This window comes from Molossus molossus, unplaced genomic scaffold (genome assembly GCF_014108415.1).
Source record: "Molossus molossus isolate mMolMol1 unplaced genomic scaffold, mMolMol1.p scaffold_m16_p_21, whole genome shotgun sequence".
NCBI classification, from domain to species: domain Eukaryota; kingdom Metazoa; phylum Chordata; class Mammalia; order Chiroptera; family Molossidae; genus Molossus; species Molossus molossus.
Window position 1 is genome coordinate 11,841,296 of NW_023425357.1, and position 21,884 is coordinate 11,863,179.

Genomic DNA, 21,884 nt, shown 5'->3' on the forward strand with positions numbered 1-21,884 from the left:
GCTGCAGCTTAGATGGCCCAGGGTAGGGAGCTTACTCCCTTGTGGATCACCCACGCAAGTGTGTGCACAGCGCCTCCTCCCATCAGAGTCCTTTTTCAGGGTGTGTCCCCAACTCCCCTCTGGCCCCCTGCACACCTGTCCAGTCACACCTCAGAGCCTGGCACTGAGCTGGCTGAGGGGTGGGCACCCAGACAAATCAAACCCACATCATGATCGCCCACGTGACGGATTGGGGAAACTGAGGCCAAAAGGCTGGGGGGACTTGCTTCGGTGAGGCGGAAGCCAGAACCCACCCGTACACACTCATACGCACCTACACACCCAGAAACCCGCAAGCTGCAATGGGTCTGGCTAACAGCAGCACCCAGCACGGTTCTAGGTGCTGCCCAGTAAGTCGCTGAATAGTCCGCGACCCTACGAGACAGATGCTATCGTTATCCTCTTTCTACAAATGAGGAGGAGGAAACTGAGGCACAGAGGGAGGAAGTAGCTCACCCAGATGGCCGAGCTGGGGCGTGAGCCAGGCAGGCTGCCTGCAGACCTCACACTTCTAGCCACTACACGGTCTACTTGCGTGTGTTTGGATAGAAACACATGCAAGTAGACCGTGTGCATCCTGAAGTCTGATGCACATGTGCCCTCACACCCCAGTAAGTGCTGCACGGACACGCACCAGCACACACCGCTTTCCCCTGGGCGGGGCTCAGACAAGGATGACTTCCACCCATTTGCCCCCTGGCTCTGGAGCCCGCCTGCTGCCTGCCCTCTCTGCCCTGCCCAGGCCCGATCTTGTGGACTTCAGCAAACTCACCAAGTCCAACGCTAACTACAACCTGCAGAGAGCCTTCCGCACAGCGGAGCAGCACCTCGGGCTGGCGCGGCTGCTGGACCCTGAAGGTGAGCCTCGCATGGCCCCAGCCCCGCTCGCTCTTTGGGGCTCCCATCCCCAGTGCCATCCTAAACTCAATGCCATCCTACCCCAACACCAGTCCAGCTCTCAAGGTCATTCCAAACCAGAGCCCCTTCCCCTTCCTCACTGCGAATCCCTCCTCCTTCCCATCCCCAAGGCCCTTACCTTCTCCATCTCAAACCCCAACCCATCTCCATTTCTATCTTCCCTCCCCCAACCCCATCTTTAATCATCTCCCCTCAAACCCACCCATTCCCTCCCTAACCCCAGCCCCACAGCCGACACGGTCCCCAACCCCTTTCCCAGCGTTATCCCTGTCCTCATCCCCAATCTCATTTCCAACCCCATTCCTACCCCCAGCCCATCCCTACGTCTGTCCCCACCCACAGCTCTGTCCTCGGCCCCACCCCTTTCCCAATTTCAGCCCATCCCCAGCCCACCCCTGACTTCAGTCAGCCTCATCCCGGCCCACCTCTGGAATAAGAGCTGCTCCCTTTCTCTGAGCACCTACTATGTGCCAAGCACGTGGCTGGGAATTTGATGAAAACTGTTCCCTTTCATCCTCACACCGACCTGGTTGGATGGCCTTGATCAATCCTGTTTTAAAGTGATAAAATGGCCAGTTTGGCTCAACCGTTGGAGCGTCGGCCTGCGGTCCCGAGAGACCCGGGTTCGGTTCCCACTAAGGGCATGTACCTCGGTTGCAGTTTGTCCCCAGCCCTGGTTGGTTGTGCGGATGGCAGCCACTCGATGTGTCCCTTTCACGTCGATGTTTCTCTCTCTCTCTCTCTGTTCCTCTCTCTCCCTCCTACTCTACCTGAATAAAAAATGGAAAAATGTCCTTGGGTGAGGATAAAAAATAAAATAAAATAAAAAATAAAGTGGTAAAAGAAAGGCTCAGAGCCCCGCTGGTGTGGCTCAGTGGTTGAGCGTCGACCCATGCACCAAGAGGTCACCAGTTCGATTTCCGGTCAGGGCACACGCCCAGGTTGTGGGCCAAATCCCCAGTGGGGGGCATGCAGGAGGCGGCCAATTCATGTTCTCTCTCATCGATGTTTCTATCTCTCTCCCTCTCCCTTCCTCTCTCTCTAAAATCAATAAAAAATAAAATAAAAAGAAAATAATTATAGATGATTTCTCTATTGCGGTTTATATGTGTCAGGCCCTTTTTAATTCCATGAGGTAGATCCTCATTTGGTAAATACAAAACTGAAGAAATAGAGAAGTTGGTTATCTTGCCCATGATCATATAGCTAGTGGGTTCTTGCCCTGGCTGGGTAGCTCAGTCGGTTAGAGCATCATCCCCATATGTCAAGGTTGTGGGTTTGATCTCCGGTCAGGGCACATACGAGAAGCAACCAGTGAATACATGACTAAGTGGAACAACAAATCTCTCTCTCTTTTTCTCTCCTTCCTCTTTCTCTCTCTAAACTCAATCAATAAAAAAAATTTTAGCCCTGGCCGGTTTGGCTCAGCGGTTGGAGCGTCAGCCTGCGGTCCGGAGAGACCCGGGTTCGGTTCCCGCTAAGGGCATGTACTTCGGTTGCGGTTTGTCCCCGGCCCTGGTTGGTCGTGCGGGTGGCAGCCACTCGATGTGTCCCTTCACATCGATGTTTCTCTCTCTCTCTCCCTTCCTCTCTCTCCCTCCCACTCTATCTGTACAAAAAATGGAAAAATATCCTCGGGTGAGGATAAAAAAAAAAAAAAATTTTAAAAAGAGTGGGTTCACCCTGGCCTGTTCGGCTCAGCGGTTAGAACACCGGCCCACGGACCAGAGAGTCGTGGGTTCGATTCCTGTCAAGGACACGTACCTCAGTTGCAGTTCGGTCCCCGGCCCTGGTTAGGGTTGTGTGGAAGGTGACCAGTCGATGTGTCTCTCTCGCATCGATGTTTCTCTCTCTCTCTCTCCCCCTCCCACTCTGTCTGAAGATAAATGGAGAAATATCTTCAGGTGAGGATTAAAAAAAAAAAAAAAAAAAGAGTGGGTTCTCCCTCCCTCCCCAATGCCTTCAGTCCCTCTGCCCGAGTGCTCACTGTCTGCTCCCCACTCTCCCTTACCCCCCAGATGTCAACATGGAGGCTCCGGACGAGAAGTCCATCATCACCTACGTGGTCTCTTTCTACCACTATTTCTCGAAGATGAAGGCTCTGGCTGTGGAGGGGAAGCGGATCGGGAAGGTATGAGGAACCAAGGAATGGGGTGGGTGGGAGCCCCGGGATCACGTGAGGACAGACCTGGGGTGAGGCTGACCCAGCTTCCCGGCCAGGTCCTGGACCAGGTGTTGGAGGTGGGGAAGATCATCGAGCGCTATGAGGAGCTGGCGGCCGAGCTGCTGGCCTGGATCCACCGCACCGTGGGCCTCATCAGCAACCAAAAGTTCGCCAACTCCCTGAGCGGGGTGCAGCAGCAGCTGCAGGCCTTCACGGCCTACTGCACGCTGGAGAAGCCCGTCAAGTGAGGCCCGGCGGGGGGAGGGCGGCAGGGGAGGTGTGGAGGCGGGTTCCTGAGCTCCAGCACCCTCAGGTTTCAGGAGAAGGGGAACCTGGAGGTGCTGCTCTTCAGCATCCAGAGCAAACTGCGTGCCTGCAACCGGCGCCTCTACGTGCCGCGGGAGGGCTGTGGCATCTGGGATATCGACAAGGTGAGGCCGAGGGGGAGGCAGCGTTGCTCTGTGCAGTTGGGAGGTTGGTCACTGCTCACGGGAGCCGTTCCCACGTAGACATGTGGGTCGGACATTCCTTCTGACGTTTTCATGAGGAAGCCACATGTTTTTTCTAACTTGCATAAAAGTGCCATTCGTCCTGCGCAGCCGGTGTGGCTCAGTGGTTGAGCATCGCTCCGTGCACCAAGAGGTCGCCGGTTTGATTCCCAGTCAGGGCACATGCCCAGGTTGTGGGCCAAATCCCCAGTGAGGGGCATGCAGGAGGCGGCCAATCAATGTTCTCTCATCGATGTTTCTATCTCTCCCTCTCTCTCTAAAATCAATAAAGGGAAAAAGAAGTGCCATTAGTCCTAGGAGTGACCTTAGAGAAGCCAGGGCCATTGGACTAGGAGAGTTATGGGCGTCTGCCCCCTTCTGTGTCCCTAGGCCTGGGGCCAGCTGGAGAAGGCAGAGCATGAGCGGGAGGCTGCCCTGCGGGCTGAGCTGATCCGGCAGGAGAAGCTGGAGCTACTGGCCCAGAGGTTTGACCACAAGGTGGCCATGAGGGAGAGCTGGCTGAATGAGAACCAGCGCCTGGTCTCCCAGGTAGTGGGCATGGGGCATGGGAGGGAGGGCAGGGCTGATGCTCTGGGACCAGGGAGGGAAACTTGATCTCTTAAGCAACAGAAAAGTTTTTGATTAGGTGACAAGAGGGTGGGAAAGGGAAAATTGGTGTTGTTTTGGGGGGGAGGGAGTGGGCCTGATCTCTAGGGTAACAGGAGAGTGAAACTGGTCTCCAGGATAACTAGAGAAGACCAAATTCATTTTTTTGTTTTCAAAAATAGGGAGAGTATTTTATTATTTCTTAAGTGACAAAGGAGGTTATACCTGTTGTCCAAGGTAACTCAGGAGGATAGAATTGGTCTCCTAGGTAACAGGATAGGGTAGACCTGGTCCCCAATCTCTAGGGAAATGGAGGGATGGGGCCTGTTTCCTAGGTAACAAGTTGGTAACAAGTTTAGGGTTAGAGATGTAGCAGGGAAGAGTGGGGCTGATCTCCATAGTAACTAGGGGATGGTATAGCTGGTCTCCAGGGTAACAGTGGAAAATAGGGCTGGTCCCCAGGGTAACAGAAGCAGATGGGGGAGTTTTCCAAGTTCACACAGGGTCAGGGTAACGGGGACTGCTGAGGCGGCATGGGTGTCTTCGGTCTGCCCTGCCCCAGGACAACTTCGGCTATGAGCTGCCGGCCGTGGAGGCAGCCATGAAGAAACATGAGGCGATCGAGGCGGACATTGCAGCCCACGAGGAGCGGGTGCAGGGCGTGGCGGAGCTGGCCCAGGCACTGGCGGCTCAGGGCTACTACGATGCCCGGCGGGTGGCAGCCCAGCGGGACAGTGTCCTGCGCCAGTGGGCCCTCCTGACCGGGCTGGTAGGTGCCCGGCGGACACGGCTCGAGCAGAACCTGGCCCTGCAGAAGGTCTTCCAGGAGATGGTGTACATGGTGGACTGGATGGAGGAGATGCAGGTGGGGGCCAGGCTGAGGCCAAGGATGGGTGTGGTGTCCCTAGACGGGAGGGGGGTATAGGCACTGAAAGGGCTGTCAGAGACATGGGAGGGAAGGGGAGAGAGATGGAAAGAGACAGTCAGGGAGACAATGAGAGTGAGAGACAGAGGCAGAGAAAGAAAAAGACAAAAACAGAGATAGAGATTAAAAAGATACAGAGAGAGAGAGACAGGGCCAGACATGGAGAGAAAGATAATTCCAGGGGTAGATGGTGACAGAGAGAGCGCGCACTCGAGCGCTATAGAAGCAGACACAAATTTAGCAGTGGAAATCTAAATGGCTACAGAGAAAGACATAGGAAGATGAAATCCACTTGAGAAAGATACAGAGAGAGATAGAGAAAAGAAGTATGGGAGCAGACAGAGAGATACAGACACAGTGACACACGGAGAGAAAGAGAGAGGGATAGAGATAGAGACGGAGAGAGAGATGGGACAGAGAAATGTAAGCGAGAAAGGGGTGGAGGCAGAGAGGTGGAAGACGGTCGAGATGGAGGCATAGAGTAGGAGACACTGTGACAGAGCCAGAGCCCAGAAATGTGGAGATGATGAGGGATGGGACATTCAGAGAGAGACAGATGAGGACAGAGACAAGAGACTGGGACGAAGATCAGAGTTCAGGTGATGGTGTAGGAGAGCTGAGGGCAATGGGGGTGGGTGAGTGACCGCAGGGCCAATGCCAAAAGTATGCTCAGTGCTGCCCCCTCTTGTAGGCCCAGCTGCTGTCCCGGGAGTGTGGGCAGCACCTGGTGGAGGCAGAGGACCTGCTGCAGAAGCATGGACTGCTGGAGGGGGACATCACAGCCCAGAGTGAGCGGGTGGAGGCCCTCAACGCTGCTGCCCTGCGTTTCTCCCAGCTGCAGGGTGAGTCCGGCGTTGGGGCTCAGGGAGGAGACTTTCATGGATGATGCAATTAGAAGCCTAATGACTCCTGAGAGAGAGAAGGAAGGAGTGAGTTCCCTGTCTTTGGAGGCATCCAAGCACAGACTAAGAGCCCACTCCATCAGGGATATATCATCAGGGAAATTAGTGCCTTCAGTGGGAGGTTGAACCACATGACTTCTTCCATCTTTGAGTCTGTGGCAATAGCTCCCATTTATTGAGCACTTGTTATGTGCTAAGCCCTTATAGCCAGATCTCAGTGAATATCATAAAAGGACTGGGAGGCAAAGTATTGTCAGGGCCTGTTCAGCAGCAAGTGATGGGAACTCAATTTAGTTAGCATAAGAAGGAAGGGGGAATGTATTGGCTAATGTAACTAAAATGTCCAGGGAACAGCTTCAGGAAGGGCTGGATCTAGGCATGGGTCAATGATGCTTTTAAGACTATTTCTCTCCGATTCTAGTCTCTATGTTTGTGTCACTATTGGGCAATCCCTTCCCTTGTGATGTAGACCTGGGGTCATTCAGCTCCATGTTTACATCTCAGCAGCCCGCAGACCTAGCAGAGACAGGCCCCTATTCCCAATAGTTCTGACAAAAGGTTCAGGGAAATCTTTTATTAGCCTACTGTGGGTTTCATCTCTATCGCTCAGCCAAGCTTCGTGGCCCCGGATTATACAGTGACTCAATAGGCCACATCTTTGTGATATATCCATCTCAGGGCCAAGAAAGGGGTCAACTCCCTCCAAAAACATCTGTAAAATGGACTAGCAAGGATGCTGACTCATAGGATGGTTGTGAGGATTAAATGATACCGTGACATCAAGCTGAATACATGGTCCCTGTTTATTATTCAGTTGGATGGCTTGGTATTTGGGTCAATTTCAGTGAATGTCCAGAATTACAGAAACCCCACATTCCATCTATTAGCACTATGACCCAGTCAGAAATACATTTACTGATGAGCCAGAGTTCACACACGCACACACTACCACCAAGGTTTTATCAAACAGCGCTCCCTCTTACCTCATGTGTTGCATTCTGATGTTTTCCATTCATTCTATTCTATTCCATTGAGAAATGCTGGCTGCAGCCCATTAAGTTACTTTCACAGTTTTATTTAGGGTCACAGACTAGAGGTCTGGGAGGAAAGTGAAATGTTTGAAGAAAAGGAGTTCAGGTCATCACTGGGGATTAATAGTGAAGACAGAGGATGAGAGAGGGAACCCAGGAAATGGCTTACGAGTAGAGCAGTTTCATTTGGTCCAGTTCTGAAGGAAACACAGTTTATATGAATATACAGATTCTAAGATACTCTGAATCTGTTTCCATTCATCATTCAGTCGATAAGTCACTATTTTTGTTAGGCTGGGATCCACTCTGTGCTGGGCAATAGTGGGGACATTTGTGATGGAGACAGCCCCAGGCCCTGCCCTCAAGGGGCTCCCAGTCCAATGGGGGTGTCAGATCAGGCAGTGACAGTTCAGAGAGGTCAGGGCCGGGATGGGGGAAGCAGAGAAGCCTAGGAGAGCCAGAGAAGGCATCGGGTCCAGATCGGGTCCAGACTCTGGTGTCAGGGAGGGCTGCCTGGAGGAGGGGACTCAACCTGGCCCCTGATGAAGCCACCAGGGACTGCTCAAGTAGCCTGCACCACCCTCTCTTGGGCACCCCCTTGCCCCTGCCCAACCCAGGATCCTCCCCTTCTCCTGGCCCAGGCTACCAGCCCTGCGATCCGCAGGTCATCTGCAACCGCGTGAACCATGTGCACGGCTGTCTGGCAGAGCTGCAGGAACAGGCGGCGCGGAGGCGCGCGGAGCTGGAGGCTTCGAGGAGCCTGTGGGCGCTGCTTCAGGAGCTGGAGGAGGCCGAGAGCTGGGCCCGCGACAAGGAGCGCCTCCTAGAGGCAACGGGCGGCGGCGGCGGCGGCGGCGGTGGTGGCGGCGGCGGGGCGGGCGCCGCTGGCGGTGCACACGACCTGTCCAGCACCGCGCGCCTCCTGGCGCAGCACAAGATCCTGCAGGGCGAGCTGGGCGGGCGGCGGGCGCTGCTGCAGCAGGCCTTGCGGCGCGGCGAGGAGCTGGCTGCGGCCGGCGGCGCCGAGGGCCCAGGCGCCGAGATGGTGCACCTGGCAGGCTTGGCGGAGCGCGCGGCGAGTGCGCGGCGGCGCTGGCAGAGGCTGGAAGAGGCGGCGGCGCGGCGTGAGCGGCGGCTGCAGGAGGCGCGGGCGCTGCACCAATTCGGCGCCGACCTCGACGGGCTCTTGGACTGGCTGCGCGATGCCTACCGCTTAGCAGCTGCGGGCGACTTCGGCCACGACGAGGCGTCCAGCCGCCGCCTGGCGCGCCAGCACCGCGCGCTCACGGGGGAGGTGGAGGCGCATCGCGGGCCCGTGGGCGGCCTGCGGCGTCAGTTGGCTACACTGGGGGGCGCTAGCGGCGCCGGACCACTGGTGATGGCACTGCAGGTGCGTGTGGTGGAGGCCGAGCAGCTGTTCGCCGAGGTGACCGAGATGGCTGCGCTGCGGCGCCAGTGGCTGCGGGATGCCCTCGCTGTCTATCGCATGTTTGGCGAGGTGCACGCGTGCGAGCTGTGGATCGGAGAGAAGGAGCAATGGCTGCTTGCCATGCGCATCCCTGATTCACTGGACGACGTCGAGGTGGTACAGCACCGGTGAGCGCGCACTTGTGGGACTTCCTCACACACGGTCTCACCTTCGTTGGTTCAACAGTTCTTGTGTTCGCCCAGCTGGAACCAGGATTCCAGTACAATGGGAAGGATATTAGTCCCAACCTCACAGGCTGTGGTGAACAATAAATGAGCAAATAAGTACAGAACACTTAACAAATGCCTGGGGACGGCAGCATTCCAGGAGCTCGTGCTGTTATTACCACGAGGCTTATATTCACCTGGCGCAAAATTAACCCGAGCTTCTCCAGGGACATCCAGCCTGGCCCCTCCCCTGGGACTCCCACTACCACGTACTCCTCACCTCCCTTGTTTATACATTAGCTCTGGCCCTTGTCACTTTCTCTTTGCCCTGCTTTACATTTCTTTCTTTCTTTTATTTCCTTCATTGTTTTTTAGAGAGAGAGGAAGGGAGAGGGAGAGAGAGAAATATAGATGAGAGAGAGCATCAGTTGGCCGCCTCCTGCATGCCCTTGGGAATTGGGCCCACATGGGGCTGTTCCTGAGATGGGAACCCAGAGGAAGAACAAACTTGGGGGTAGATACTGAAGCGAGTTTGAGTCACACTGGGAGTGAGGAGCCCCAAGGAGGTGTACAGCAGGCTTTGAGGTTGTAGACAGCTCAGAAGAAAAGAGGTTGGGGCAGGAGACTAAGATGTGGGGTCATAAGTTTGGGAATGAGGACTGAGGCTGGTGAGGGGAAACTCAGAGGGCCCTTCTACCTGCTACTTAAATATTAAATCTTAAGCATTAAATGTTAAGTAGCAGGTAGAAGGAGGAGGAGTTGGCAAAGGAGCCCGAGAAGGTGGACAATTAGGAGAAGATCTGGGAGAAGGCAGTTTCATAAAAGCCAAAAAGTAGGCAGGTCCCCAGGGTCCCGGCCTCTCTGAGACTATCCATCTTTCTTCCGCAGATTTGAGAGTTTGGACCAGGAGATGAACAGTCTGATGGGCCGTGTCCTGGATGTGAACCACACGGTCCAGGACTTGGTGGAAGGAGGCCACCCCAGTTCAGAAGAGGTGCGCTCCTGTCAGGACCACCTCAACAGCAGGTAGTTGGGGCCTGGGGCGGGAAGTCCTTCTAGGGACCTCACAACAGTTCTTTCTGTCATTCCTGTCCTCATTCACTTGACCGTGGAAATCAGGAATGGGCAATTTCAAACCTCTGAGATGATAATGGCCACCTGGTAAATCAGCAAAATTTGAGAAAAAAAAGTTTAATACCCAGTGCTAATGATGAAGTGATAAAATGAGGATACAATGCATTTCAGGGGGCTATTCAGTTATATTTTCAGAAATAATTTCTTGTATATCTAATATCTTCTGGAAATTTTCCTAAGCACGTTATATACCTCATTTTATCTCTCAACATTCCAATTTCCATAGTAAAGATTCCCAAATTTAGGACTCTTTAAAAATAGTAACAAATTAATACCTTTCCCCCTAGAACACTACCAGAGGTTCTCCCAGGGTTCAGAGATGAAGACACAGACCCAGAGAAGTGAAATCCTTAACATGATTACTCAGTCTAGTAAGTTGGAGTCAAACCCAGTTCTGTCTGAATCCAGAGCTGGGGCTCTTGATTGGATTTATTCAGTCTTTCCAGGAACCATGTGAGGTATAAATTACCCCATGGTGAAGAGAGGAAACAGGCTCAGAGAGGTGAAGACACTGGCCATGGTCACACAGCAAATTAGAGAGTCAAGCCTGCATTTGAAATTGGATTTGTCTGACTCTAAAGACTGTGCTCTTAACTACTGTGCTGTACGATCCCAATATCCAGTGATTTTACAGCCTTTGTATCCTTGACAATGTCAAAACCTCAGGGCCTAAAAAGATAATGAGAATGTTGCAGCCTTTAGTGAGATTATATGCCAAATGCTTTAGCCACATGATCTCACTAAACACTCAGTGAAGTGGGCATTATTATCCTGATTTTCCAGATGAGGAAAGTGAGGGTCATAGAGAGAAATGATTTGCCCAAGGTCACACGGAACTGAACCAGAGCAGAACTTGAACTTGAGTCCTTCCGATGTCAGAGGCCTAACTTCTGCCTCTGTGGCGTGTCCATTCTAGAAGGGGCAGGGAGACAGCTAACAAATACACTAATACATGAACAAGATATTTAGAGAACTGTAAGGATTTATTAAGGAATTAAAGGACAGTGACCTGGCAGTTAGCACAGCTGAGGCAAAAGCCCTGAGACACAGAAGGGCTTGGTATGTTCCAAAAAGCATCCTCCCTCAATAACAGTAGCAGACGGGTACTGTTTGCAGCGTATCATAAATCAGAACTCATCTCACAACACCCCTGTGAGGCAGGGCTACGCCATGATTGTGTCCATTTTACTGGTGGGGAAACCGAGGCACAGAGAGGATCACTCACCAAAGGGTGGACATCTCAGATTTGACTCTAGGCTGCCCTGCTACGACTCTGTGCTTGTAACCTGGACCACACATCGTCTGTGAAGGAAAACTGAGACTCAGAGTAGTGTTATGTTATCACTTGCCCGAGGGCACAGAGCAATACATAATTTTTCCACTAATTTATTTTGGATTAAAAGAGGTTTGCCTTTGCACCGCTGTGTCCTCAGCACTTGGCTCATGGTGCCTGATCCATTGCTATTTGTTGAACCCAACATATTATCTGATGTCGCCAGCTTGCACTTCTCACACTCCTTGGTCCCAGAACCTCTTTACACTCTTAAAAACTATTAAGAACCCGAAAGAACTGATTTTAGTGGGTTATAGCTACCCATGTATACTATATTAGAAGTGAATACTGAGTAATTTAAAAATATTGTCATTTAAAAATAGCAATAACAAAACTATTATGTTAACGTTTTTTTTTCCATGAAAAAATATTTTTTCAAAACAAACAAAAAAATGTAGCGAGAAGAATGATATTGTTTGGCGTTTTTGCAAATCTCTTTAATGTCCGGCTTAAAAGAAGGCAGCTGAGTTCTCAGGTCCGCTTCGGCTTCGGGTCTTTGTCACCCAGCGCCTGGAAAACCACTGTACACTCTGGAGAGGAGCGTGCAAAGGCAGGTTGCGTCTTAGAGTTATTACGAAGATAGTTTTGACCTCGCTCAGATTTCATTTTGAGAATCTCTGCTCTAAGCAGAGGTGCTGGTAGGATTCCATTTTTACACAGGCAGAAATTGGGGCTCAGTGATACAAAGTCTTTCCAAGGTCACGCAGTGGCTGGGTTTTACCCTGCGTCGGTGGGTCCTCCACGCCCAAGAGAAGACGCTGCCCTCCTCAAGCCATCCTCCTTCCCCTGGGTAGGTGGAACCGCATCGTGGAGCTGGTGGAACAGCGCAAAGAGGAGGCGAGCGCGGTGCTGCTGGTGGAGAACCACGTGCTGGAGGTGGCCGAGGTGCGCGCCCAGGTGGGCGAGAAGCGGAGGGCTGTGGAGAGCGCGCCCGGCGCGGGCGGCGCCCTGCAGTGGCGCCTCAGCGGCCTGGAGGCGGCGCTGCAGGCGCTGGAACCGCGCCAGGCGGCCCTGCTGGAGGAGGCAGCGCTGCTGGCCGAGCGTTTCCCGGCGCAGGCCGCGCGGCTGCACCAAGGTGCGGAAAAACTGGGCGCCGAGTGGGGAGCGCTGGCCTGTGCGGCTCAGGCGTGTGGCGAGGCGGTGGCGGCAGCTGGGCGCCTGCAGCGCTTCCTTCACGACCTGGACGCTTTTCTGGACTGGCTGGTGCGCGCCCAGGAGGCGGCGGGTGGCGACCAGGGGCCCCTGCCAGGCAGCCTGGAAGAGGCGGACGAGCTGCTGGCGCGCCACGCGGCGCTCAAGGAAGAGGTGGACCAGCGCGAGGAGGACTATGCGCACATCGTGGCGGCCAGCGAGGCGCTGCTGGCGGCCGACGGCGCAGAGCTGGGCCCAGGCCTGGCACTGGACGAGTGGCTGCCGCACCTCGAACTTGGCTGGCACAAGCTGCTGGGCTTGTGGGAGGCGCGCAGGGAGGCGCTAGTCCAGGCGCATGTATACCAGCTCTTCCTTCGAGACCTACGCCAGGGGCTCGCTGTGCTGCGCAACCAGGTGCCAGTGTGGGGGTTCACAGGGTTGGGGGTCCGAGACTGGGCAGGAACAGGCGGCACAGGGAAATGAATGGAGGGATGTTTTTGCGGAGACCACTGGGTTTGTGGTTTATTGGAGATGAGTGGAAGTGGGGAGAGTATCTGATACAGAAACCTGCATTTGTGGATAATCCAGTGTGAACATGTGTGGGCATGTGTGTAACAGAATTTGAGGATTAGGGTGGGAGGGTTGGTGTCTTAGCTGAGGCGACTGACACTTTGTGGGCCATCCTGAGTGAGTATCGCACTTGGTTATTCGTTGAAGTGACTTCCGAAGTTTGTGGATTATCTGGAAGGAAATAGAGCATGATGTTGACTGGTGATGGTTAATGGGTTTCAAAGAAAATCTTGGGGTGGATAATCTTTATCCTCAGAGAAGACAGAGGATAAAGGCTTTGGAAGGAGGTAATTCAGGCTGAGAGATTACTGGGATTAGTAAATGATGTGGATTATGAGGTTGTGGGTGCTTAAATTAGCAGGTAATCTTCTTACTGGGGCTGACAATTTGCAGATTCTGCAGAAGGGGTAACTACTTGTGACTTGATGAATCAAGTGTGGTGGTTCCCTGGGAACAATGGATCCAGTTTGGGAGATCATGCTGGCTTGGGAACCAAATTTGGCATTTGGACAAGATAGAACACTGTTTTCAGGTTGGCCAAGAATAGGTATCAACTTCTGGCGATCATTTGAGAAAGAGTGACCACCAGTGTTGATTATCTAAAAAAGAACTGACTCAGTTTGAGTATTATCTGTGGGGAGGGGGATGGACGGGAGCCCCTAGAATCATGAGGTTACTAAATACCAGAGCTGAGGAGGCCTTGAGAGACTCTTTCTGACGCCCCCTCATTTTACCAGTTAGAAAACTAACCCCAGAGAGGGAAAGAACTTCCTTAAGGACACACAGCACCAGTGCAGTCTTTATCAATTAAAAATATTTACTGAGTGCCTCCTCTGTACGAGGCACTATTGTGGGGCTGAGCACACATAAAACGAAACACAAAGTCCCACCCTCGCATAGCTGGCATTCTAGTGTGTGTGTATACGTGTGGGGGAGGAGACAATAAATGAGTAAATGCATATATGATATTATGTCAGGTATATGCTATGAAAAATAATAGAGCAGGGCAAAGGGATAAGGCTGGGGAGGAGGGTGATATTTCTGGCAGGGTGGTCAGAGATCTGTAGAAAGTAAAGGAGCCAGCCATGGGGATATCTGAAGGGGCAGACTGCCACGTGGAGGGACCAGCATGAGCAAAGGCCCTGGGGTGGGACCATGCTTGGTGTGTTTGACGCTAGAAGCAAGGGGGAAGAGAGTGGTGTGGCAAGCCAGACTGGCCACCTCTCCCAGGCCCTGGAATGAAGCAGGAGAGGTGTCTGACCTGTGCACCACCCCACCCCCTTCTCAGGAGTTGGTACTGTCGGGTCTGGACCTCCCGGGCACAGTGGAGTCGGTGGAGGAGGCATTGAAACAGCACCGGGATTTTCTCACTACCATGGAGCTGAACCAGCAAAAGATGCAGGTGGCCGTGCAGGCTGCGGAGGGCCTGCGGAGGCAGGGCAACATCTACTGGGAGCAGGCCCAGGAGGCTGTGACACGTCTGCTGGAGAAGTAGGTCCCTCAGTCCCTAGGAGCGCAGGGGAGGCCGAGGAGGCCAGGGTTCTGCTCCTTTCTATCAGTTTCTGCCTCTCTGCCCTTCTATGGTTTCGATTTAATTCCATATTGTTTTAGATTTTATTTCAATGGACATTTTGTGAAAAGGTAGCTAGCTGGTGGTTGTCAACCCAAAAGATACAGGAGGACATACGTATGACGAGAAGTTTCTCTCCCGAGCCCCACCCTCAGCCGAGATAGCTGAACTGGGTTATAATGTTGCCATATCTCCCTGGATGCCCTGTGCCTGCCCCACTCTTCTGTGCCCCCCCCCCCCGGGAACCCTGGGACACCCCCAGATTCCTAGCTAATGGCCAGGCACAGGTTCTTTCCCAGCATTCCAGATGGGACGGTGTCCCCTGTTGTGCTGGTTGTCAGATATTGGGAACGAACACCTGCTGGGCTCCAAACCCAGGTCGCTAGGAAGGGGCATGCAGTGTGTGTGGGTTTGTGTGTCACCATCTGTCTGTCACCACTGCCTTGTCTCTTGACTGTCCTTGTACTAATCAAGCAAAGACATTAATTGAGCATCTGCTGTGTGCCAAGCATGATTCTAGATCCTGAACAAAATGAAACAAAATCTCAGCCCTCGAGTAGCGTCCTTTATGGGGTTTCCTCCAGACCCACTTCTTTGTCTGCCACTCTCACTGTTCCTGCCCCTCCTGGTGACCCCAGCTTTCCCCTGTCTGCCCTGATCCAGGCTGGAAAGGGGCTCAGCATCCCTCCTGTGTCTTCCGTCTTTCTCTCACTCTTTTTTTAAAAAATATTTTTCTTTATCGACTTTAGAGAGAGAGAAAGGGAGAAGGAGAGAGAGATAGAAACATCGACCAGAAAGAACATCAGTTGGCCGCCTCCTGCACAACCCCACTGGGGATCGGCCCTCAGCCCGGGCATGTGCCCTGACTGGGAATCGAACCCATGATCTCTTGGTGCATGGGTCAACGCTCAACCACCGAGCCACACCGGCCGGGTTGTCTTCTGTCTCTTCATGAAAAGCACACCTGGTTACTCTATCTCCATCCACAGCCCCAGGACCCCAGCCTCCTTTTCCAAGGCTGGAGCTTGCTAAAGGAAACTTTGAAGATGATTCTGGTCCTGAGGCTGCAGACTTATGATCTAGTGTCCCCAGCTCCAGGCCTGAACCCTTCCTTCCTTTGTCCCATATTTCTTGAGTGCCTGCTGTATGCCGGGCTCTGCAGAATGAGGAGCAGCCTGGAGGTCATTCTCTGATTCACTCCTTTATTCCTTTTCAGTCATTAGTTGCTCCTTTCATTCTGTTTATTCATTTATTCTATTCTCTAGCCAATTAAACAGGTAGAGTCTGTACTCTGTTTCAGGCCTTGTGTGGGGCAGAGCGGTGACCAGGACAGGACACGATTCCTGCCCTCACAGAGCTCACACGCTGTCTGACAGGGATGGCCCAGAGTGGTCAGGACCAGGATGGGGGGATAGCAGGGGGCTGTGTGAGCCCAGAGGGGGCGTCTGCCCCAGGCTTGTGCTGGGCAAGGCTGGGAACACAGCAGGAATGGAGAGGGTCCCAATTCTTGCAACCCTACCCCCAGGTCTCAGTTATCTACTTGTCTAGGGGTAGTTTTCCCACCTGGTAGAAGTAATAACACATCCATTCATGGAGGGGGGTGTTGCTGTCTACCACAGGGTGGGGGGTGGGGCACAACCATGCAGAGCTGGGGCCCTGGGGTGTGACAGGACCAGGTCCTAGTCCCAGCTCCATCCCTCAGCCTGTGAGATTCCAGGCAAGTCACTTAGTCTCTCTGTGGGCCTTGCTGAGCCTGGAACCTGGCAGCCTGTGTGCCGGTTCTTCTTATCTGCATTCTGCACATGAGGCTTAGAGGGGGTCATTGACTTGCCCAAGGTCACAGCCAGGAAGTAGCCCAGCCATGATTTGAACTCTGCCCTGGTTTCACCCTTCGGGAGATTTTGCTCATCCTGAAGACTGATGCTTGACGAACTGGCGGGTGAAGGCCTGGAGGGATCGATTTCAGTTCATTTTCAGGGGCATTTCCTGCTTCCTGGCTTCTGAGCTGAGTCTGGGCAAGAAGGAGTCAGTCCTTTGCCTGTTTGTCTCTGGCCCTTCCTATGCCTCCTTGCAGCTGTGCCCTGGCTCTCTCGGTAACTCTCTCTCACCTGCTCTGTCTCTTGGCCTCCAGCCTCCACCTATCTGTGCGTCTCTGTCTCTCTTTCCTTCTCTCTCTCCCTGTTTTTCTGCCTCCAGCTGTTCTCTTCTGACTCTCTGTCCCTTTCTCTCTCTTTCTGACACTTTACCTTTGTCTCTGTCCTCTCTCTTTCTCTCTGCCTCTATGTGTCTCTTGCATCTATTTATTCAATCATTCATTCATTCATTCATTCAACAAATATGTATTGAGAACTTACGGTGTGCCAGGCTCTTTTCCTAGGCATTGTGGGTACAGCTATGAACAAAACAGACAAAAATTCCTGCCCTCGTAGAATGACATCCTCGTGGGGCAGACAGACAAGATAAACAAATACCATATACATTGTGTTCGATAGCGTTAAGTGAGAAGAAGAAATTTAAAGAAGGAAAGAAAGCCAGAAAGTATTGGAACGTGGTCAGAAAGGGCCTCCATGAGAAGGTGACATTTGAGTAGGTGTCTGGGAGAAGAGCATTTCAGGCAGAGGGGGCAGCCAGTGGCAGGCTGGGGTGGCTTGTCCAAGGCGCAGTGAAATGAGATGCTCCCAGCCCCTCCACCCGGCCTTTGGGCACTTTGCCCTACACCGTGGGCCTGGGGCCTGGGGCCTGGGCCCAGCCTGGTCAGTTCACTCAGGCCAAGGGCCTGCCCCTCCTTGCTGAACAACCGGCCACCCTCCCTGTGGCCCCAAGCCCTCTCTCCCCAGGCCCTGTTTTCCTCTCTGTCTCCTACCCTTCTGTCCAGCTGGCTGTGTCTTTTACTGGCATCTTGCCCCTTCTCTACCTGTCCCACTCTGGGAAGTCCCTGCCCTGACTGTCTCTGTCACGTCCACAGTTCCTCTCCCTCTTCTCTCTCGCCTCTCTTTCTGTCTCTCTGGTACTACCCCTGCTGCATTTCTTTTCTTCTCTCCCTGTTTTCTCTCTCCCTGGGTCTCGTTTTCTTTGTCTGTCTCTAGGTCTCTGTCAACCACTCTCTCTTGAGGTCTCTGCTTATTTCTTTGTCTCTGATCTTGTGTCCATGTGTGTCTCTGTTTATCTCTCTCTAGGCCTTTACAACATCTCTGTGTGTGTGTGTGTGTGTGTGTGTGTGTGTCACTCTCCAAGTTTTCTGTTATCTCTCTGTCTGTCTGTATCTATTTCTTCCCAGATGTCTGTCTGTGTCTTTCTCTCTTTGCACCTCTCCACCTCTGTTCCCAGCTCTGCCCCACTGATGTTTCTTTGCTCCCCCATCCCCACCTTGCTCTTTTTTCCTCCTCCTCCTCCTCCTCCTTGCTCTTACATATGCCCTTGGTTTCTAGCCCTGCCAAGCCTGATGCCCTCCCTCACAGCCCTCCTGCCAGCGCCCCCACTCAGGCTTCCCCCAGCCCCTATTTCCCCATCCTCAGGAGCCAAGAAAACCAACTTCGGGCCCAGCAGTGGATGCAGAAGCTACACGACCAACTTGAGCTGCAGCACTTCCTGCGAGACTGCCACGAGGTAAGAACTTCACAGTAACTTATTTCCTAGGGAGGAAAGCCCTCCAGGGCAGAGGGGCAGTGGGGGCGGGGACTCCCGTCTAAGTGGGTCGCAGAATGATGTTCACCCCATGCCACCAGGAGGCGCGGGAGCCCGGCTTCAGTGCGCATACTCCGTAGGACAACCCCCACCCCCACTCCCCCACTCCCGCCTACGCAAGCCCAGGGGAGAGAGGGAGGGGCCCGGGCACTCCTGGCAACGGTGTGCGTCTGTGCCTTTAGGTCCAGCAGGCCATGCGTCAGTCTCACCTTTCCTCTGGTGATTTGCAAGAAGCGCCCTGCTTGGGAGAGGAGCGAGAGACTGGAATTGTGGGGGTGGAGGGTGGAGAGACATGAGTGAACCAGCTGTCCAGAGTGCAACTTCGGCTACAGATGGTCCAGAAGCAGGCCTTTGCCCTTTTAAAAGTGTCCAGGAATGAAGCTGTGCCCCTTTAGAGATGATCTTTACACCGTAAGGCTCACCCCAAATCAGATCCCTTCCCCATTCATTGGAGAAGGTTCAGGAATCACACTGCTTCCTCCTCCTTCCCCTGCATCCTGTAGAAACTGTTCTGGATTCTGATCACATAAGAGACAGCCCATTAGAGATGGCCCAGGAAACATTTTGGTAACACAGAGATGGTCCCTGCCTCGTTCATCTACCTGACCCATAATCATCGCCCGCATGAAGATCCAGTACCTGAGTATCCCTCAACCAAGGAGGGTTCAGGAACTAGGCCCCAACAAACACCCCCACCCCCCATTAAAGATGGCTTGACTCCCTCCATGGTAAACTCCCATGGGAGCCTGTTCTTGCACATTTGAAACTACCCACGCCCACATAATGAAGCCTATTAGAGACGGGTCTGGGACTCAAGAAGCCCACCAGAAATGGATCCAGGAACTCCCGGTCCCCATCCTTCCCACTGGATATTATTCTGGACTGAAGTTTTATAGATGTTCCAGCACCCCTCCCCCACGCCCTATCTGTGTGGCTGAGGGATCCAGGAGTCTGAGCCCCTTCCCATTAGAAACGGTTCAGGAGCCCATTCCTCCCCACCCCATACTCCCTAGCTTTACATAGGTAGCCCAGGGCCCACACCCCCCTCCCACCACTTGATTTGGTCCAGGAGCTCCTTCCCCATCTCCTGGTGAGATTATTCTGGACCAAGTAGCAATCATCTGAGAGGGCGCAGAACCCCCACCCCGACGCTTTAGGGAGGGTGGTGATTCTTCTTCCACCCCCACTGGGGCCAAACAAGGAGGCAGGCATGGAGGCAGGCAGGGGGCGCGCGCGGGCGGGCGCGCGGCCGCGGCGCGAGGGCGGGGGCGAGGGTGCGCGTCGCCGGAGCCTCAGTCGTCGCCACCGCTGCTGCCGCCGTTGCTATTGCAGTGGAGGGGCGAGAGCCCGCCCGCGGCAGGGACGCCCAGCCAACGCCGCCGCCACTTCAGGTCTCGGGGGCGCCAGGGAGGAGGGGGCCGATGCGCGCCCCCGCCGAGGCGGGCGGGGGAGGGGGCTTGGGCGCGTGCTCGTCCTCCGAGTCCGCGGGAGGGAGGGGCTCGGGCGGGTTGGCCGGGCCCCAGGACCCTAGCCCTGAAGAGGTGCTGGGACGCCAGGAGCTGTCCGCGGTGCTGCTGCAGGCGGGACTGAGGGAACGAATCCCAAGGGACGGACGCGGAAAAGGGGGGACTTTTAAGACTACTCCTGGGGTGGTGTGGGTTTGCCCTGGAGGTTAAGGAGGTCTTAACCTCTCTAAGGGGGCTCTCCTTTGGGTAATGGAGACTTGGAAATTTGCCTTGGGGTTTGGGAGACTATTAATCTTTTGGGGGGTTTCTTCCTTGATTCTTGCGGGATATGTATTAGCCTTAGATGATGGGGCAAATCACTTTTGCGGGGGTCTGCTTTGGGCGATGAAGGTCTGGGACTTACTCTGGCTGTGAGAGGCTCTGATTTGGGGGGCTTTCCCCCCGGCTTTTGGGGACTCTGGCTTTGCCCTTGGTGATGGCGTCAGTCACTTTTGGGGGGCTTTACCTTGATGATGGATTACCATCTCCTTTAGAGGCTTTACCTTCACCGCAAGCTGTGGCTGCCATTGGCAAACTCTTCCCTGTATGTGGGAAGCTGTGAATTGAGTCAGGGGTTTCAGAACTTGACTTGGAGAGAGAGAGAGAGAGAGTGTGTGTGTGTGTGTGTGTGTGTCTGAAGCTGTCCTGGACCCCTGGGGAGCACATGCTGGGGGACATGGAGTGGGGTTTGGCCAGCTGGGGATTTGTCCTTGGCTATGACTGCATTTGCCTCCGGGGACCGCTGAGCTAGAGTCCATGTTTTTTTTTTTTTTGGCAGGAGGGAGGAGGAGGATCTTGTGACTGGGGTGGGGGTGGGGGGGTGGAGAAAGGGGAGGAGCAAACTGTCTCAGGTGCCAGGTTTGGTCATGAGTGGAGAGGTTGGGCTTGGGAGACAAGTCTTATTTGGGGGCTCAGAAAGCAGCCTTGTGATTGGTCCTGCTCAGGGTAGTGACAGGGCCCTACTCAGTGCTTGCATTTTGGATGACTGATTTTGTTGGTTAGTGGGGGGACTAGAACTGGCTTTGGTTTGGGAGGGGGCTTGCTGGGGAGGATCTATCTAGTCCATGTTGGGGAGTCTGAGGCTAGCTTTGGGGTACATTCATTTGGGGAGCCAGAGGCAGCCCTGTGGGTTACATTTGGGGGTTGGCTTTGGTAGGGGGCTAGGACTGGTCATGATTTGGGAGAACTGTGGTCTTGGGCTGGATCCTCATGGCTGGATTTAGGGGGTCCTGTGGGCTCATTAGGGAGGCTGGATGTGAGTTGTGGGGGATAGGTCTACCCCAGATTGGAGGGCTGGTTTGGAGGGAACTAGACTTGGCATCAATTGGGAGATTGTTTAGAGGTTCATCTGGACATTTTGGGGGGCTGGGGCTAGGTATAGGGGCTTCACTTGATACCCTGGGGAGTGGGTTAGGATCATGAATTGGTCCTTATTGGAGGTGACTGAGACTGAATCAAAGGGTCTGTGTTACTATTGAGGGAGGAGCGTTGCTGAGGCTAAACTGAAAGTGAGCTCAGTTAGGTTGGAGGGCTTGTTTAGGAGGCTTGATTTGGGCATGAGTGAGATAGGGCTGACTGGCCCAGGAGCCCTGCCTTGGGGCTTAGGGCTTATGGGGAGTTGAGAAGGACTGCCCTGAGGACAGAGGGGCTGAGGAATGGGGTATTCTGGGGACCCTTCCATCCATCCTCCACCCTCAAGAAAAGAGTTTGAGCCCCCCCCCCCCCCCCCCACACACACACATAAAGGCCTCCCTTGCAAAGATTTTCCATTCCTTTCTCCCCTGCCCCAAAACTATCCATCCTGGCCTGAACTTGGGACTTCCAGAAGGGAATAGGAGTTATGCCAGGTTGGGGGAACCAGCTGAGCCCCTCCTCCTCTCCTGCACAGCTGGATGGCTGGATCCGTGAGAAGATGCTGATGGCGCGGGATGGCACACGGGAAGACGGTCACAAGCTGCATAAGAGATGGCTCCGGCACCAGGCATTCATGGCCGAGCTGGCTCAGAATAAGGAGTGGCTGGAGAAGATCGAGAGGGTGAGGATGCAGAAGGGCCCTCTTCCCACGCCAGGTGCCTCCAGGGAGCCCACTTCTCACCACCAGCCTGCGGTTGTCACACCTCTGAACTGGTTCAGATCATTGCCATGTCTGCTGCTCGTTATGTGGCCTTGAGCAATTCATGTAACCTCTTGGAGCTTCGGCTTGTCCATTTGTAAGATGGCAGCTTCTCCTCTGAATGGTGCCTGCACCC

General features: G+C 53.9%; 1 protein-coding gene across 1 annotated transcript in view; it reads left to right on the forward strand.

The window, feature by feature from the left end:
* Positions 1–21,884, forward strand: part of SPTBN4 (spectrin beta, non-erythrocytic 4) — a 74,407-nt gene that overhangs the window by 22,317 nt on the left and 30,206 nt on the right. Inside the window, exons 7-19 of the mRNA XM_036275729.1 lie at positions 782–897; positions 2,976–3,088; positions 3,178–3,365; positions 3,435–3,552; positions 4,000–4,158; positions 4,778–5,080; positions 5,832–5,982; positions 7,715–8,669; positions 9,597–9,734; positions 11,970–12,720; positions 14,165–14,367; positions 17,962–18,052; positions 21,524–21,670. Coding sequence (XP_036131622.1) covers positions 782–897; positions 2,976–3,088; positions 3,178–3,365; positions 3,435–3,552; positions 4,000–4,158; positions 4,778–5,080; positions 5,832–5,982; positions 7,715–8,669; positions 9,597–9,734; positions 11,970–12,720; positions 14,165–14,367; positions 17,962–18,052; positions 21,524–21,670 — 3,433 coding nt within the window. The remainder of the gene's footprint in view (positions 1–781; positions 898–2,975; positions 3,089–3,177; positions 3,366–3,434; positions 3,553–3,999; positions 4,159–4,777; positions 5,081–5,831; positions 5,983–7,714; positions 8,670–9,596; positions 9,735–11,969; positions 12,721–14,164; positions 14,368–17,961; positions 18,053–21,523; positions 21,671–21,884) is intronic.